The sequence below is a fragment of the Acinonyx jubatus genome, chromosome D3 (genome assembly GCF_027475565.1).
Source record: "Acinonyx jubatus isolate Ajub_Pintada_27869175 chromosome D3, VMU_Ajub_asm_v1.0, whole genome shotgun sequence".
Classification (NCBI taxonomy): domain Eukaryota; kingdom Metazoa; phylum Chordata; class Mammalia; order Carnivora; family Felidae; genus Acinonyx; species Acinonyx jubatus.
The window spans coordinates 25,553,647-25,570,998 of NC_069392.1; the positions used below are offsets into that span (position 1 = coordinate 25,553,647).

Here is a 17,352-nt window from a genome sequence, read left to right on the forward strand (position 1 = left end):
TTACGCAGCTGGTGGGAAGGTCAAACGCTGCAGCCTCTGTGGAAAATAGCTTGACAACTCTTTAAAAAGTTAAACACAGAATTACCATATGACCCAGTGATGCCACTCCTGGGTGTCGACCCAAGAGGAATGAAAACATACGTCCTCTGGGGCACCTGGGTGGCTCAGTCAGTTAAGCGTCTGACCCAGGACATGATCTCGCGGTTCATGAGTTCAAGCCCTGTGTCGGGCTCTGTGCTGACCGTGCAGAGGCTGCTTGGGATTCTCTCTCTCTCCCTCTCTCTCTGCCCCTCCTCTGCTCTCTCTCTCTTTCTCTCGCTCTCAAAAGTAAATGCGTAAGGGGCACTAAGGAATCTACTCCTGAAATCATTGTTGCACTCTATGCTAACTAATTTGGATGCAAATTAAAAAAAATAAAAAATAAAACGAGTTAAAAAAAGAATAAAAGGAAATGCGGACATAAAAAAATAGAGAAACCTTTTAAAATAAAGAAAGAAAATAAACTTGTACAAAAACTTGTACATAGAAACTTGCACACAGATGCTCACAGAAGCATTATTCATAACTGCCACAAAGTGGGAGAGACTCAGGTGTCCACCAGGGAATAAACACATAAAACGGGGGCACAGCCACACGATGGCATATTGCACAGCCACAGAAAAGAATCAAGTGCTCCCCAGGCTGTGGCGTGGGTGAACCTTGAAAACATGATCCTGCAGCCAGCTGCCAAAGACCACATGTGCCGGGTGACCCCGTTTACACAGAATGTCCAGAATAAGCAGATCCGCAGATAACCAAAAGCGTGATGGTGGATGCCAAGGGCGGAAGGGGGAGGGGGAAATGGAAAGTGAGTCCAAATGGCTACGAGGTCTCCTTTGGGGCTGTTGGAGGCGATCTGGAACTGCACAGTGGTAACCGTGGCGTGACGCTGTAGGTGTGCTAAACGTCACTAATGGTGACTTTTAGGTTCTGTGTCTTTTCTCCCCTACGAACTAAAGATTTGAATGGCATCGGTCGTCTGTCCTGGGAGCAGCCTCTTTGCCCGGGGCTGAGCGCCTATCCCTGAGGTCGGTCTAATGCCCTGGGGTTGGCCTCTCCTCTGAGTGGACTATTGGTGTCTGGGCCGCCGAGGCTGGAGTGTACCTGAACAGATGGGCTCCTGGCTGCTCCAGTGGGGCTTGGAGGCGTTAATGCAAGTCAGCGTCTTGGCCCCTTGGAGCTCGTAACCCAGGTGGCAGTGGAAGTGGGCCACCCCACCCGAATGCAGGTCCATCACTGTGACATCCCCGTAGTCGGGCCGGCGAGGAAACCTGCAGCTCAGCATGAAGGCTGCGAAGAAACGCAAAGGCAGACACTCAGCTCTCAGAGGGGGAGAGATGATGCCTGTGACCCACCTCCCGGGAGCCAGTTTGAGCTGAGGAGAAAAGATGAGGCCCCCTGGGGGGGTGTCTTTGTGACTCCCGTGGATGCGGAGACTGCCACACTGGCACTTCTTCTAGGCTGCAAGGTCCCCACCCTGCCCCCCGCACCCCCCCCCCCCGCCGAGATCACAGGTTTGGGGTGAAACATGAGTTCCCACGTCATCTGAGCCCCTCTCCACGTGGACACACAATGGCCACCTGCTTGGGCAGAGCAGGGGCAGAATGAGCCAGGTAGGGTAGTCCTGCCAGCACGAACATCTTCGGCATTTGTTAAACACGCAGAGTCCTGGACCCGAACTAGAACGAGCCGCCCCTCAGGAAATGCCGAAGGGTACCACAGCTTGAAAATAACTGTCCTCGGGGCGCCTGGGTGGCGCAGTCGGTTGAGCGTCCGACTTCAGCTCAGGTCACGATCTCGCGGTCCGGGAGTTCGAGCCCCGCGTCGGGCTCTGGGCTGATGGCTCGGAGCCTGGAGCCTGCTTCCGATTCTGTGTCTCCCTCTCTCTCTGACCCTCCCCCCATTCATGCTCTGTCTCTCTCTGTCTCAAAAATAAATAAACGTTAAAAAAAATTTAGAAAATAACTGTCCTGGCCACGTACAGGGTTGGGTTTTGGAGAAGACCAGTATGAGTGTAAGTTCTTTCTCCATCACTTAGGCACTACGTGACTTGGAGAAACGGACACAGTGACCTGAACTTGGCTCCCCTCCTCTTTCCAGTGGAGTTGATGACGGTCCCTGCCTCACAGAGGTCGTACGGATTAAACAGGAAACTCTGAGCAAGAGCCTCCTTGACCCAGTGTCTGGCTGGGAGCAGCAGAAGGTTCTATGTGGCCATGCTGAGCTCCTCGAATTTCCTAAGAGGGTGTGAAACCCATCCCAGCCCCTCCCCGGACTGTGGTCTGACCACCCCTGCTGCATAAGATATCCGTAGTCCCAGAACTCCTCTGGGGGGATCACATCCAACTCGAGGGCCCCACGAGCTGTTTTTCTCCCCATATTGTGCCATGAACAAAGATCACAGCGCGTAGCCTCAACACTGGAATGTGGTCATGCACACCCATCCACCTGTTTCGGAAACATCCAGGGGAAAAGTTCAAAGTGAACCGTTTCTCCAGATGTCTGGTCCATCTGACGTCACCGTGGATGGTATCCAGACTCTACTTTCCCGAGCGGATATCTGGGAAGTTACCCAGTGGGAGCTTCTGGCTAAGGGAAGTAATCGGAGGTCATGGGCAGGGCTCAGGACGTGGGGGAATGGGATAGGGAGAGATAGAGAGAGAGCCAGAAGGAAGGGAGAATGGAGGGAGACAAATAAAAGAGGCAAGAGAGAGGGAGGGAAAGAGAAGGAAGGAGGCAGGAAGGGGGAGAGGAGAGCAAGGTGAACCGAAAGCAAGAGAGGAGTCTCAGAAACAGGCAAAAAGGAAAGAAAGCAACATTGTCACAGAAAAGAGACAGCAGGACCCCCCCAGGGGTTGAGGCTGGTTACCAGAAGCCCACTGACTTGCGTGGGGTTCATTTATCAGATACATGCAGGAGCCAGGAACCTAAATGGGAAACAAAGTGGCTTTGCTTGTTTTCATTAACCTTGAACCGAACCGTGGTGTTGCCTTCAACCGCGAATGGCGGCGACAAACTGACGTATTTGCGGAACCTGTGACTTCGTCACCGAGAGAAATCGCGGGTATTTTCAGATCATAATCGATATCTTGACATATCTCTTATGTGCCTCAGTACTTTGAAATCACAGTAATTATCAGAACTGCCAAGGGGGATTATTATTTAATGTGGTAATAAAGAAGCACGAACATTAAGATAGCACAGATTAAAACAATATTTTGACAACTGTAATTCAAGATGACTGGTGTCCTTTTTTTTTTTTTTAATTGTACAGCTTTTATTTTACTTGTTTTTATTTTGTGTTTTTATTTGTTTTATTTTGTGCTTCTTCTGAGAGGGGGGTCCAGAGGTTTTACGGAACTTCCAGAGGGACCCCGGGCACATGAGAATTCTTGGTTCCACAGGGAAACTGAGGCAAACAGCTACACCCCACCGGCCTTGCTGTGAGCTTACCCTGGTAGTGCAGTTGAAAGTTCCCGAAGACGTCGTCCTGGAAGGTCCGGAAGTAGACAGAGATGGTGTTGGTGGGGCTTCGAATGACCTGCCCCTCTACCAGGAGAGTCTGGTTGGCTAGGACAGTCAGGGTGGGACCGTCCACCCCGCGGATGGAGAGCAGCTCCCCGTCAGACAGGTTCACACTCTTCACCTGGGCACAGGCAGGGGCGGAGAGAAACCCACTACCAATGTAGCACTCCCAACCGACCCCAGCCGATGCCAACACCGCAGCCCTTGGCCAGCCCCTAGTCAAGGGGACAGACGGGCCCCAAGCCCCAGCCCTGGAAACATTTGGGGCCCCTGGAAACATCTAGGCCCCCCGAATCTCCCCAAAGGCTGAGGGACCAGAGTAAACCCAAGCTGCAGGGCAGAGGCACTGCAGAGATCTGGAAGGCTCCATGGATCAGTCTCAAGAGAGAGGTTGCTGCAGGCTGGCAGCTGAGGGAAGTTCTCCTGGAGATGGTGGGAGGGGGAGGGCAAGGGCTTGATCAGCTTGTGCCTGAAGCCCCATCTCCAGGGAGACAGAATAAGGCATTCCACCAGAATGTAAGCTCCCCACAACGGCAGGCATTTTTTTCCATTTGCTCAGTGGCCCCAGTGCCTGGAACATAGCACAGAGCAGGTGTTCGATAAATACTTATGTAGATCGAATTCATTCCTCCCCTTTCTGCACCAACTGGTAAGTGACGGAGGGAGGGGCTCATTTCTAGGGCATTCTCAGGGCCTCAGCCCTCTGCCCCTCAGCTGAGCAGGGCAGGCCTCGCCCACAAGCCCTGTCCCTTTCAGATCACACACCTTATTCTTGTTCCCTCTTTGATGAACTCCTACTCATTCGCCAAAGCCCCACTAAAATTGCCCTTCTCTGTGAGACCTTCCCTGACTGCCAGGGAGCCTGGCCCAACCCTCTAGTGTGACTCAACAACATCCCCTAGAAATTCCCACTAGAGACCTCTTCAAATGGCAGCCTAATGTCTTCTAAGTGCGCCTGTCTCCACCACAAACGTACTCCTTAAGGGCAGGTGCTGCAGCAGTTTGCATACCACCGCACCACCGTATCCCTCGGGGTAAACAGCTGTGATGGGTATACAGCAGGTGCTCCGTGAAGGCATCCTGTGCCTGGTAATCCAGCGTTAGACACAGAGTAAAAGGAGAGGGTCCGCCGAGTACCAGATTCAGATGGACGGCAACCATCCTCCGGTTTATTTTAAGTCCATGAACATTTATTAATTACCTACTGCATGCCACACACTCTGCTAAGCCCTGGGGGCCAAGACCACAGGTCCTGCTGCTGAGGGGCTTGCTTTCTGTCCTTCCCATGCAAGTCAGAAAAACCTCCCTCAAGTAAAGTTCTGGTTAGATCACAGCCAACCCAGTTCCGAAACTTTCAATGGCTCCTTACTGTCCGTTAGAAAAAGGCACACGTCGGGACCTCCCACTTCGGCCTGGAAGGGTCTGCCACCACGTGGGACCAGCTTTCTTTCCCAACCACACCCCCCTCCTCTCCTGGGGGGCAGTGAAATGGACAGTTCCCGCTCCCAGGCACCCCTCCTTGTTCCAGTTTTTAAAAGGGGCTTCTAAAGATGGGGTGGGGGGCGTCATTTGGGGAAGGCCAGGAACTAGGGCGAGGATCACAGGTAACGTGCGCTGCGCTAGGCTCTGGCTGACTGCCCACTGGGCACCGAGCACCGTCCTGGTTCTGTCGCCCCGAAAATCTGTGAAGCGGTGGCGTTATCATCTCTATTTTACTGGTGGGGAGACTGAGGCTCAGAGATGTAAAGTCCCTTGCCCAAAGCCACACAGCTTTTCATTGGCAGAGCTGGGACTTACACCCAGATGTTTGAGCCCTAAGTCACTTTGCTTTTCCATTGTTAGTTTCTAGGCAAACGTTTTACCAATCGCATGACCCAGGCGGGGCTCCCCTGTGTGTGTGTGTGTGTGTGTGTGTGTGTGTGTGAGTGTGTGGGTGCTCGAGAGGGGCAGAGGAGGACTCTCCTGGGTATAATGCCTCACAATTAGTCAACATGTGCCCCTCCTTCATGTATGCCAAGCTATTCCAGCTGAGCACTGCACTGGGAACTCCTATTCATTCAACAAAACCCAGCTTAATATGCCCTGGTTAGGGCAAAGAGGGGGCCAAAGGGGCTAGGGGGATCCCAGCAAGTCTGGCTCGGACGGCCCTCCAAGCCTTTGCCCGCTGGAAAGGGCAGGCACGGCAGGGCGCCCTTCCGCGCTTACCTGGAGCTCCACACCGTAGCCAGTGTAGACCATCACGGTGTAGGTACACTCCAGGAAGCTGCTGAGGGGCAGGGGCGGGTGGTCACTGGAGTCGATGTACCCCTCAGGATCGGAGAAGCTCACACTGCAGGGAGCTGGAGGAAGGACTTGAATCAGGACAGCTCAGGCGGCCGCGGGGTGACAGCGGGGCTCTGGGACAGCCACATTCCCCCGCCCCCACTCCTCCCACTGCTGGTGATTCTCCTTCAGTCCCAGAATCAACAAGATAAAAAAACAGCAGTGGCTGACACAGAATGATTGCTTGCTGCGTGCTGCGGGGCGCCCCTCTAAGCAGCGGACAGGGCCGACCCCATTCACCCCTGTAGAGTCAGATATTTCACCCCCATCTTACTTATTTTTAAAAGGGAGAGAGAGGGAGAGCGCACGCCCGTGCGTGCATGGGTGCACGCATGCGAGTGGGGGAAGGGCAGGGGGAGAGCGAGCGAGAGAATCCCAAGCAGGTTCTGCGCTGTCAGCACGGAGCCCGATGTGGGGCTCGATCCCAGTAACCGTGAGATCCAGAGTCGGCCGCCCAGCCAGCTGAGCCACCCAGGCGCCCTTCATCCCCATTTTGGAGACGCCTGCACCAAAGCTCAGAGTGGGGCAGCGCCTGCACCAGGCTCACACAGGGAGCGGGATTCGAACCCAGAGCTCACACTTCTTTAAAGGGAGGCCACACTTTGTAGCAACGTGGATGGAACTGGAGAGTGTGATGCTAAGTGAAATAAGCCATACAGAGAAAGACAGATACCATATGTTTTCACTTTTGTGTGGATCCTGAGAAACTTAACAGAAACCCATGGCGGGGGGGGGGGGGGAAGAAAAAAAAAAGAGAGGTTAGAGTGGGAGAGAGAGCCAAAGCATAAGAGACTGTTAAAAACTGAGAACAAACTGAGGGTTGATGGGGGGGTGGGAGGGAGGGGAGGGTGGGGGATGGGTATTGAGGAGGGCACCTTTTGGGATGAGCACTGGGTGTTGTATGGAAACCAATTTGACAATAAATTTCATAATTGAAAAAATAAAATAAAATAAAATAAATTCTTCTATATGGTATTCCTTAATAAATGTTAATGTTTTAAAATCAAAAAAAAAATAAAGGGAGGCCACAGTGCACTTGTCCAAGATCCATGTGGACTGCCACTTCTCTGCTTGAAGGCAGAACAGAGGACAGAAGTAAGACCGGAACGTGGAAATGCATTTTACCAGGTCCCGGAAGTACGTGGAACGGTGAACGCACTTTGAAAAGGCCGGGGCCTTCCGGGCAGGCGGAGAGATTCGGTTCCCGCTGAAGACAGTTTGAATCCTGCTCTTTGGCGGTGTGGCCTCAGGCAGGTTGTTCGATGTCTCTGCGTCTCAGTTGTCTCATCTTTAGTTAATTTAATTTCTTTCAATGTTTGTTTATTTTTGAGACAGAGAGAGGCGGAGCATGAGTGGGGGAGGGGCAGAGAGAGAGAGAGGGAGACACAGAAGCGGAAGCAGGCTCCAGGCTCCGAGACATCAGCACAGAGCCCGACGCCGGGCTCGAACCCACGGACCGCGAGATCGTGACCTGAGCTGGACACTCAACCGACGGAGCCACCCAGGCGCCCCTGTCGTCTGGTCTTTAAAATGGGGATATTAATTCTGAGCCACAGGGTCGAGCTCACAGTCAGGGCTCCATTGGTGGCAACTGACGGTGGGGCCTGGACCTCCCTGGCCCGCCTCCCTCCCCCACCCCCCCTGCTCTGCACCCAGTGGGTGCCTCCCGGCTGCCGCAGGAGGGCTGGAGCGTCTGGGGGCTGCTTACCTGGAGCCTGCTCAGTCGTGATGACCGTGGTGGTGATGATGGTGGACGTCGTGGTCTCCTGGCTCTCCTCGGAGGCTGAGCCGGTCAGTTCGCTCTCACCTTTGTCCATCCAGGTCATGGGACTAGCGTCCTCGGGGGGAGCCTCGTGGGGGTCATCAGGCACGGAGGGCTCCCCAGGGTCTGGCTTCTGGGGGAGCGTGTGGGCCACGTAGGGCCGCGAGGTGAAGGGGGAGATCTGCAGGGGCGCGGGCGTCGTGGGGTCCGCACCTGCCTTCCGGTCCAGCCACAGTGGCTCCTCGGAGGCTGCGGGCTCGGGGTCCCCCGGTGGGCGGGGCTTCTCCGTGGCGGAGGAGAGGAGCTCCGGGCCGTTAGATGCCGGCTGGGACAGAGCCCTCTGGACAGCTGCCGCGGAGGTGGCCTTGGGCCGCAGCTGCTTCCTGGCCGAATTCACCTGCTTGAGAGAAGGCAGCCTCTTCCCGGAGGGGAGGACGCGCTTGGTGACGGCCTCCTCGGGCAGCGCTGTGGACAGAGCGGCGGAGGGGGCTGTCCCTTGCAGCCCCGGCTCGCTGAGATCTTCCCCTGACTGCGCTGGATTCGGAGGGGCCGTTGTCACTCTCTCTTCGCGGCTCTCTTTGCTCAGACTGCTGCTCTCTAGTGCTCCCGAGGGCAGAAGGGAAGCACCTGAAGGGCCAGCGTCTCCTTCCTGGGGCACATCTGGGGAAGAGGAGAAAAGACGCCTGTTAGCTTGGGGCCGGGGATGGGGGTTGGCTCCTCCGCCTCCTGAGCTGGGGGCCTAAGGTGGCGGCCCAGAGCGTGCCAAGTCCCCTGACAGATATGGGGGCTGCCTTCTTCCCTGTCTCCTGACTCTTCCTTCCTCTCCTTTCCTCTCTCTCCTGCTCCCTTCTTTTCTTCCTTTGGCTGACAATGGAGACTTAGGGTTGATCCTGCCAGGCCCGAGCTAAGCATTAGGGTTACAGAAACCAGGGGCGCAAGAGTCTCACACACTAGTTGTGTAATGTGCTGGGAGGGGTAACAGGAAAGGAGAAATGGTCACATTTGGTGTGACAGATGCTTAGAAAGACAAAAGCTTTGCATGCTAATAGGGCAGAGAGAACAGGCCTCTAACTCAGTCTGTGGGGCAGGACCACCATGTACAGGTGGGCAGCTTGTTCACTGCACAAGGACGTGCCATGAAGGATGAGTGGGGGTTGTAACAAACCCACACTCTTTTCTCGAAGCCCTGTGCCCTGGTTCAAGGCTACATTGCACTGGATTGAGGAGGCGGGGGGGGGGGTCACTTTTATTTATTTTTTTACACTAAATCATTAAAAACTGACCTTGTGGGAGACACAGAAAGAGTTGAAGATTTTGAATCATGAGACGGGTTCAGAGCAGGAAGACCATGGAGGCCTGGCACAAAAGAGGACTATGATGGGTGCAGATGGTGACTAGAGAGGAAGCTGGAGACATGGGGTGGCCGGGGCCAGACTGTGGCGGGCAGTGTATACCCTGCCGATAACTTTCTGTGATTTATTTTTGCCTTGAATGCAAACCCACTTGGTAATTTTAAACAGGGGCTGGCCCTGGCAGCCGTTTGGCAGATTCATGTCTGAAATCCACCGCATTTACCCGAGACCCACTTCTGTCCATGGCAAGCTGGCGCCTGGCTCTAACCTTTCTGGGCCTCCGTGTCCCCAGCTGTAAAATGGGGCGATGGCTTCCTGTGCCCCAGGACCGTCATTGTTCAGTAGGTTGATGCATGTAAAGCACACAGGCATGCATGGACAGATGGGTGCCTCGCCCACGGTGAGCTCCTAGCACGTGCCAGCTGCTGTCACTGTCTTACTGCTGTCACTCCAATGGCACCCTTCAGTAGGAAACCAGAGCAGCCGGAACATTACTGATGATGATGATCTCGAGGTAGAGAGGGGTTACACCCGGGGAGAGGAGCCCCAGGACTGATAGCTGTCCGGACACGGACACTCCCTCAGCCACAGTCTCTGGGCCCTTAAGCATTGTCATTTAAATGTATTTCCGCACAGCCTTTGGAAAGGCTCATTTGCTTTCAGGGTGTCAGCGGCTGTGGCTCAATCTGTATGGACTGCCAGTTTGCAACTGTCATCGACAAATGTCCCTGTTGTGTAACATTGATCACCAGCCAGCGTGCATCCTGGGCTCACAGTTGCGGGGCAGGAACTGGCCTGGGGAAGGGAGGACAGGGTACGCGGGTGACCTGAGGGCAGATCAAGGTCGTTCGGGGCCAGGCAGGTTTCCTGGTCCAAAGGTGGGAAGCATCGAGGCTTCCGAGTTAGACCTGGATTGGAATCCTGCCGTCAACCGTCCCTAGCTACCCGAGCCTGGACAAATCCACTCAAGCCTCTTCTGGGTGATAGAGCTTCCCCATCTGCCTCATAGGATTAGATCAGACGTGGGTCGGCTCAAGAGCTGTGCTTTTCCATGTTCGCGGTCGCTTTTATCACCGGATTGGTATCGACCATCTCTGCAGACCACGCAATGGGAAAAAGGTGAAGGGGCAAAAAGAGAGGAAGGTGGGGGTCAGGATGCCTGGCTCCCAAGCGCCAGCTGTGGCTCCATGTGCAGAGCGTGGCTGCATCCCGAGGTGGGGGGGGGAGGGGTCCAGAGGGCGCTGCTCTCTTGGCCGCTGCTCTCTAGCATAATTGTGTGGCTTTCGTGGTCTCTTCCATTTTCTCTGTCTGTGTCAAAGGGGCAACCAGACCAGGTCAGACTTGTCAGGGCGTCCAGCCCTGACTCCGTTGATCTGGGGAATGATCAGGTAATTGGCAATTATTCTTAGAGCCTTTCGCTAATCTTGCTAGAAAGGGCAGGGTGAGTGCTTCGATCCTGACACTGGCTTGTGACTTTTCTTGGCTCCCGTGGCTGTATTCGTTTCTGCCAGTCCCATCACACAACAAAATGTCCCCTCCATTATAAGTGAGGGAGGTGAGAGAGGAGAAGGAGAGGTGGTGACAAAAGACACAAAGCCCATCGGTGTGCCTTGGCCGTAATAACAGTGAAATTTATAACATTTTATTATTTATTTATTTTTGAATATTTATTTATTTTTGAAAGAGAGAGAGAGAGAGAGAACGGGGGAGGGTTGGAGAGAGAGGGAGACAGAGGATCCGAAGCGGGCTCTGTCCTGACAGCAGGAAGCCCCGTGTGGGGTTCAAACTCATGAACCATGAGAGCATGACTTTAGCCGAAGTCTCTTAGGCCCTGAAGTCTCGGGCCCTTAGCTGACAGAGCCACCCCAGGCCCCAATATCATTTTATTTTTGATTGCTTTGTTGAGTGCTGAACGTGCCAGGCATGTGCTACATGCTTTTGACCCATTACCTCATTTTATTCTTTCTCGACCTCACTGGGGACAAATTATTCCTCTTGTACGGATGAGCTGTGGGATACTAAGTTAACTTTGGAAGGTCATACGGCAAAGCCGGGTTTCAAACCTCGGTTTTCCTGATGCCGAAGACCGTGCTAGCAGCTGTCTTAGGAATTATGGGGTAGGACGGGGCAACCTGGGTGGCTCAGTTGGTTAAGTGCCCAGGTCATGATCTCACGGTTTGTGAGTTCAAGCCCTGCTTGGGATTCTCTCTCTCCCTCTCTCTGCCCCTGCTCCCTTATGCTCTCTCTCTCTCTTAAAATAAGTAAATAAAGTTAAAAAAATTTTAAAAGTAGAATTATGGGGTATTGTTATTCTCTTCTCCTCAGCTTGAAGTGGCCTCCCCCTCCAAAGACCACCCCCCAACTTTCAGTTTTTTGCCTCCCTGCTGGGTGGCCTAGAGTGTTTTTCAAATCTCCCAAATGATGCCTTCACCGCTCAATGTTTTCCGTGTTAAAATATGCATTTGTTGGGGCGCCTGGGTAGCTCAGTGGGTTAAGCATCTAACTTCGACTCAGGTCATGATCTCACAGTTTGTGAGTTCAAGCCCCACGTCCAGCTCTGTGCCGACATCTCAGAGCCTGGAGGCTGCTTCCCGTTCTGTGTCTCCCTCTCTCTGTGCCCCTCCTCTGCTCATGCTCTGTCTGTCTCTCTCTCTCTCTCTCAAAAATAAACATTAAAAAAAATATATGTATGCATTTGCTAGTCTCCCCTGCCAGACCCATGACATCTGAATCTCCAGGGGCAGGGCTTGAAAGTGAAGGATCAAAAAGCCCCTCCCGTGACTCTTATCAGAGGTATCAGAAAAGCTCCTTCTGGAACCTGTGATCTCGCCTGACTTTCTACACCTTCCTTGTTAGTTCTGCCTTCGAGGTGCTGGAAGTTTCAGGTGCCAGGAACCCAGGCTGTGGGTTTGGGCCGCAGGTCATGACTCTTTCGGAGGCCCGCGCCCTCCCCTGGCCACCCCAGCCCGTCTAGAGCCAACGCAGCCAACAAGAGAAGAGGGGGACACAAGAGAACGTCCATAATTGGCTTCCTCCCCACAGCCCCTGCACCCAGCTTGCGAGTCCCCGCGGTAAGAGTAGAGCTAACCACGCAATAAGTAGGCATTTTAGGAAGTAAGCCTGGCTGGGCCGAGTCAGCTCTTTCCCACTGAAAATCTCACTGCCAAGGGGAGCTGCGTCTCCACCAGGTAAATTCACCTCCCTTCCCCACTGTTGCCTCCTTCTCAGAGTTCACACGGTGGGATCTTGCTGGCCGGCTCTAAACTCAAGGCCACATTCGAGACCGATGACTGTGTATCTGTGGTCTGCCACGGATGCAGCCTGAAGGCCTTGCTCTCGGCCGAGACACTGGCCAGGGGAGTTACACGTGAAAACAGGTCCCAGCAGGAGTGAGTCAAAATGGGGTTCCGGGGCCTTGGAGATCCAGAGACTTCCTCACTTGCGGTCCACTAGGCTGGCTTTCCCCGGGCGCCCCATGATCCCTGGATTAAACCAACTCCTCTTTCTCTGAGCACTTACGATCTTCAATCAGCCGAGTCACATCTGGTGGATTCTTACTCTACCGTGGGCATTCGATGCCCCACTGCCATGCTGCCCATCGGTTAATGAGCCACAGCCCTGGTGCCAACTTTCTCTGTTGGCTGATCAGACGAGACAGTCAACGCTCTAGGGTATGGTCCCCACACTCAAGGAAGACAGACACACGTGGGTAACCGAGGACGGATGTCCGACAGATGAGACAGAGCTGTAATTAAATACACACTGATGCCGCTCTCCTGTCTCCAGACAGAGCGAAGGACGCTGAAGACGAGGAAGCATTTGTTCCTCCGCCGAAGATGGGGAGGGAGCGCCCCCCTCCCTCTCTCTCTCTCCAGCTTTGATGGGGAGATGGGAAGATTAGACTATGAAGCGTCCCATTAAAGCCGAAAACGCACAGCGCGCTCTGCAGCTGAAGGTTTGGAGGCTAGACGCCCGGGAATGACTAGCGACAGCCTATCGCCGTGCGTGGGCACCAAGTGATGGAGCGGGAGGTACAGGAAACCACAGCTGGGGAGCGCGTCTGCTCTAACGTGCGGGGAAAAGAGCGAGACGTAAAATTCAATGGCGTGTGTGGAAACACCCGGAACGACCAGCGACAACAAACTGCAATGCGGAGCTGGTGTCTTTTTTTTTTTTTTTTTTTGCTTTGTTTTGTTTTACTTTAAACCCTACCAGACTTCATCGTTTTTAGTTTTTAAATTAATTGTTTTTAAAATTTCTTAACGTTTATTCGTTTTTGAGAGACAGAGAGAGACAGAGCACCAATGGGGAAGGGGCAGAGAGAGAGGGAGACACCGAACCCGAAGCAGGCTCCAGGCTCCGAGCTGTCAGCCCAGAGTCCGACGCGGGGCTCGAACTCACGGACCGCGAGATCGTGACCCGAGCCGAAGTTGGACGCTTAACCGACGGAGCCACCCAGGCGCCCCGTTTTTAAATTAAATTTAAAATTTGGGGCTCCTGGGTGGCTCCGCCGGTTAAGCGTCTGACTCTTGGTTTCGACTCAGGTCACCATCTCGCGGTTTCGCAAGTTCGAGCCCCAGCGTCGGGCTCTGTGCTGGCCGCGTGGAGCCTGCTTGGGATTCTCTCTCTCTCTCTCTCTCTCTCTCTCTCTCTGTCTCTCTGTCTCTCTCCCTCTCTCTCTGCCCCTCCCCTGCTCACTCTCTCTGTCTCTTTCAAAGTAAATAAACTACAAAAGGTAAATTTAAACTTTCACAAGTTTAAGTGTGAATAACATACACTGTTCTATGCCTTTCAGGTGGGCGACATGTTGACTCAACAGATCTACGCCGTCCTCAGTGCTCAGCACAGTAGATAGCGTCACCATCTATGACCTTGTGACAATATGAAAGGCACCAGCCTGGTGGCCCTGGCTGCCTGTGCGTGGTACGGGTTTTCTTCCTTCCATTTCTGGCATTTTCCAAAATGCATATTAAGAAGTATTTAATACCGTCTTAAGTGAAAAAAATATTTACGGAGAGAGCTGCATTTAACTGCAATGCAGAGCTGGTTTTTTGGTTTTTGGTTTCTTTTGCTTTGTTTTGTTTTACTTTAAACCCTACCAGACTTCATCGTTTTTAGTTTTTAAATTAATTGTTTCAGCACCCAGTGGTGGAGAGGCCACGGGAGAGCACACACACATGTGTTATCACAGAAGTGCCTCGTTCCCTGAGCATTCAAACCCCTTTGGGTCCCCCATGACGGGGGGATGACGGTAATTCTTCTCTCGCTGGACTGTTTCACAGTGAGGACTTTTAGGAGGCAGGGCTGGCCGGTGCATCAGTCGATACGTTTCTGGTAAAGGGTATTACAAAAACACGGGTCCCTATTCTAAGCATCATTAATAAGACCCGATTCAGTGGTGGTTTCTCGTGCCATCACATTCCTCAATAAGAAATCGCCCAGCAGTGGCTCACTTGGCTAAGTGTCTGACTCTTAATTTCGGCTCAGGTCATGATCTCACGGTTTGTGAGTTCAAGTCCTGCGTCAGGCTCTGTGCTGGCAGCCTCCGTGGGATTCTCTCTTTCCTTCTCCTTCTGCCCCTCCCAGTTTCCCTCTCTCTCTCTCAAAAGAAAGGAAGGAAGGAAGGAGGGAGGGAAGGAGGAAAAGAAAAGAAAAGCACAGCAAAGAAAAAGATATTGCCCAAAAGGGACAAAATTAAAAGATTAAATACCCAAATATCGCATCTTAGACACCCAAAGGCTCCTAGAATTCATGCTTACAAACTGCCCGGAGAAGGCACTGAGGTCCCTGCCCAGGGTCACACAGCATGTCAATAGCAGTAGGAAGACAAGGCTACTAGAGGCTTGAAAAACCACACCCAAACACATCAAACAAAATGGAAAACAAAACCAGGAACATCTGGGCTGCCCGGAAGAATGCTGGCTAGTCCTTTACCTGCTGTGTCTTTCTTTGCTGGGGAGACAAGGAGTTGCTCTGCGCGTGGTAAGATATTGAACAGCATCCCTGGCTTGCACCCACCCAATAAACCAGTAGTTCCCCGAGTTGTGACGATCAAAAATGATTCTAGGGGTTCTGGGGGGCTTTGTCGGTTGAGCGTCTGACTCTTGACTTTGGATCAGGTCATGATCCCAGGGTCATGGGGTTGAGCCCCGAGCTGGGCTCCTCTCTGAGCATAGAGACTGCTTGAGATTCTCTCTCTCTCTCTCTCTCTCTCTCTCTCCCCCCCCTCTGCTCCTCTCCCCCACTCACACACTCTGTCTCTAAAAATAAAGCAAAATAAATGAATAATAAAAAAATGATTTCAGACACTGCCAAAAGTCCCACCAGTGGGGACAAAATTGCCTGTGATTCATGACCACTGACACCGGCCTCACAACTGAGAAGATCTCCCCTCCCATTCCTGGGGCTGCTCAGCTGTGTTTTACTTGTATCATTGACTTTTAGGGTAGAGAAGGTCTTAGCTGAATCCCCATTTTACAGATAAAGAAATTGAATTGAGTGAGGGCTGAGTTTCCTTCTCTACTCACATGTGCTCATTCACTCATTCGTTCATTCATACATTCGTACATCCGGTGGGCACCTCGTACGGGCCAGCACTGGGCCAGAGGTCCACCTTGAACAGCAAATAGCTAAGCTGCCGAACATACCCCATTCCTTACAGCCAGGGAGGACCCAGCTCAGCCGGCTCACTGAGTCCCGCAGGAACGAGGACCCTCAGCTAGATTCACGGCGCCGATCCCGCCTGGATTTGAGCAGACTTTCCGGGACGGAAAGGGCAGAGGTGGGCTTGCGGGCACTGGGGTTCCATCTGTCGCCTCGGTGGCAACTCTGTAACCGTGTGGCCACGAGACAACTCTGACATTCAAATGGCGATTGACACTCTACAAAGCTCTGATCTCATTCCGCCTGTAAACAATTCGGTCAGATTGGCATTCTCTTCGTCCCATTTTACAGATTAGGAAAGGAAGTCAGGGCGCCTGGGTGGCTCAGTCAGTTAAGCATCTGACTTCAGCTCAGGTCAGGATCTCGCGATCCGTGAGTTCGAGCCCCGCGTCGGGCTCTGTGCTGACAGCTTGGAGCCTGGAGCCTGCTTCGGATTCTGTCTCCCTCTCTCTCTGCCTCTCCCCTGCTCATGCTCTGTCTCTCAAAAATGAATAAATGTTAAAAAAATTTTTTTTTAAATCAAGGCTCAGAGAGAGGAAGTGACCTGTCTAACATCGTGGAGCAAACTGGGATAAGTTAGCTACTTTCTCGCACTGTTTCCTGTGCTCGTCCCTTTTCCCCATACCCTCAAGTAGTTTTTCCCTATAAAATAATTTTTAAAAATGCAAGAACACCCAGAAGGTATGAAATGAAAAGTGTAAGCACCGCTCCTCCCCGACCTTGTCCACCAATCCTGCCTTCTAAGTACAATCAGCACCGGTAGGATTTTGTTTAGTCTCCCAACGAAATGTACTGATGTAAACACCAGACAGTATTTTTTCCCCTGAATGCTGCGTTAGCACATTGGGGGATGTGGGGTCGGAGTCCGAATTGCCACGTTCAGCCCAGTGCTCGCTGCCCATGAGACCCCGGACGGTCACTTCCCTTCTCTGGCCCTCACTGTTCTCGGCTGCAAAGTGGGATTGTACCAGACTTCTCTCTGAGCGGTGTTAAGAGCGCGAGATGAGATCACAGGGTATGAAGCCCAGCGCTCACCGAGCAGCCTGACAGGCCTCCCGAGGCCCGCTGTCATTTCCTATCTGAACGTCCTCCGAGTTATTACATTGTATATATTTGCTCTGTCACTTACTAGGAAACGCATTTTGAAATATTCCAGTCACGCGAGAAGAGTTAAAGACGAAGGCAACACGTGCCCATGTATATACACCTTTAGCTGAAGAAACAGTATTCGGCCAGTATGTCAAAGCCCCTGTGTGCCTTCTGACCACATTCTCCTTCTTCTTCTCCGCCCCCTGGGGGTGGTTACTGTTGTGAACTTGGCCTTCAGAATTACCATTTATTTAAAAAGATTGTTTTAACATTTATTTATTTTTGACACACACACACACAGCACAGGTGGAGGAGGGGCAGAGAGAGAGGGAGGCACAGAATCCGAAGCAGGCTCCGGGCTCTGAGCCGTCGGCACAGAGCCCGAGACGCGGGGCTCGAACTCACGGACCGTGAGATCATGACCTGAGCTGAAGTCGGACGCTTAACCGACTGAGCCACCCAGGCGCCCCCAGAATTACCATTTATTAGGTGTGTTATTATTATGTGGCTATTATTTATTGTGTGCAAATATTTATTACATATCAGTTTCTCTGAATAATATGTGGAGTGGTTGAAAACTTTATATAAACGAAGTTATGC

At 52.7% G+C, this 17,352-nt stretch overlaps 1 protein-coding gene across 3 annotated transcripts in view; it reads right to left on the minus strand.

The window, feature by feature from the left end:
- SEZ6L (seizure related 6 homolog like) overlaps nucleotides 1–17,352 on the minus strand; it is a 180,073-nt gene that overhangs the window by 60,291 nt on the left and 102,430 nt on the right. For all 3 annotated transcript variants that reach the window (XM_027050911.2, XM_027050912.2, XM_027050913.2), the window contains exons 2-5: nucleotides 7,595–8,308; nucleotides 5,770–5,903; nucleotides 3,493–3,685; nucleotides 1,144–1,329 (exon numbers count right to left, since the gene is read on the minus strand). In XM_027050911.2, coding sequence (XP_026906712.2) covers nucleotides 1,144–1,329; nucleotides 3,493–3,685; nucleotides 5,770–5,903; nucleotides 7,595–8,308 — 1,227 coding nt within the window. The remainder of the gene's footprint in view (nucleotides 1–1,143; nucleotides 1,330–3,492; nucleotides 3,686–5,769; nucleotides 5,904–7,594; nucleotides 8,309–17,352) is intronic.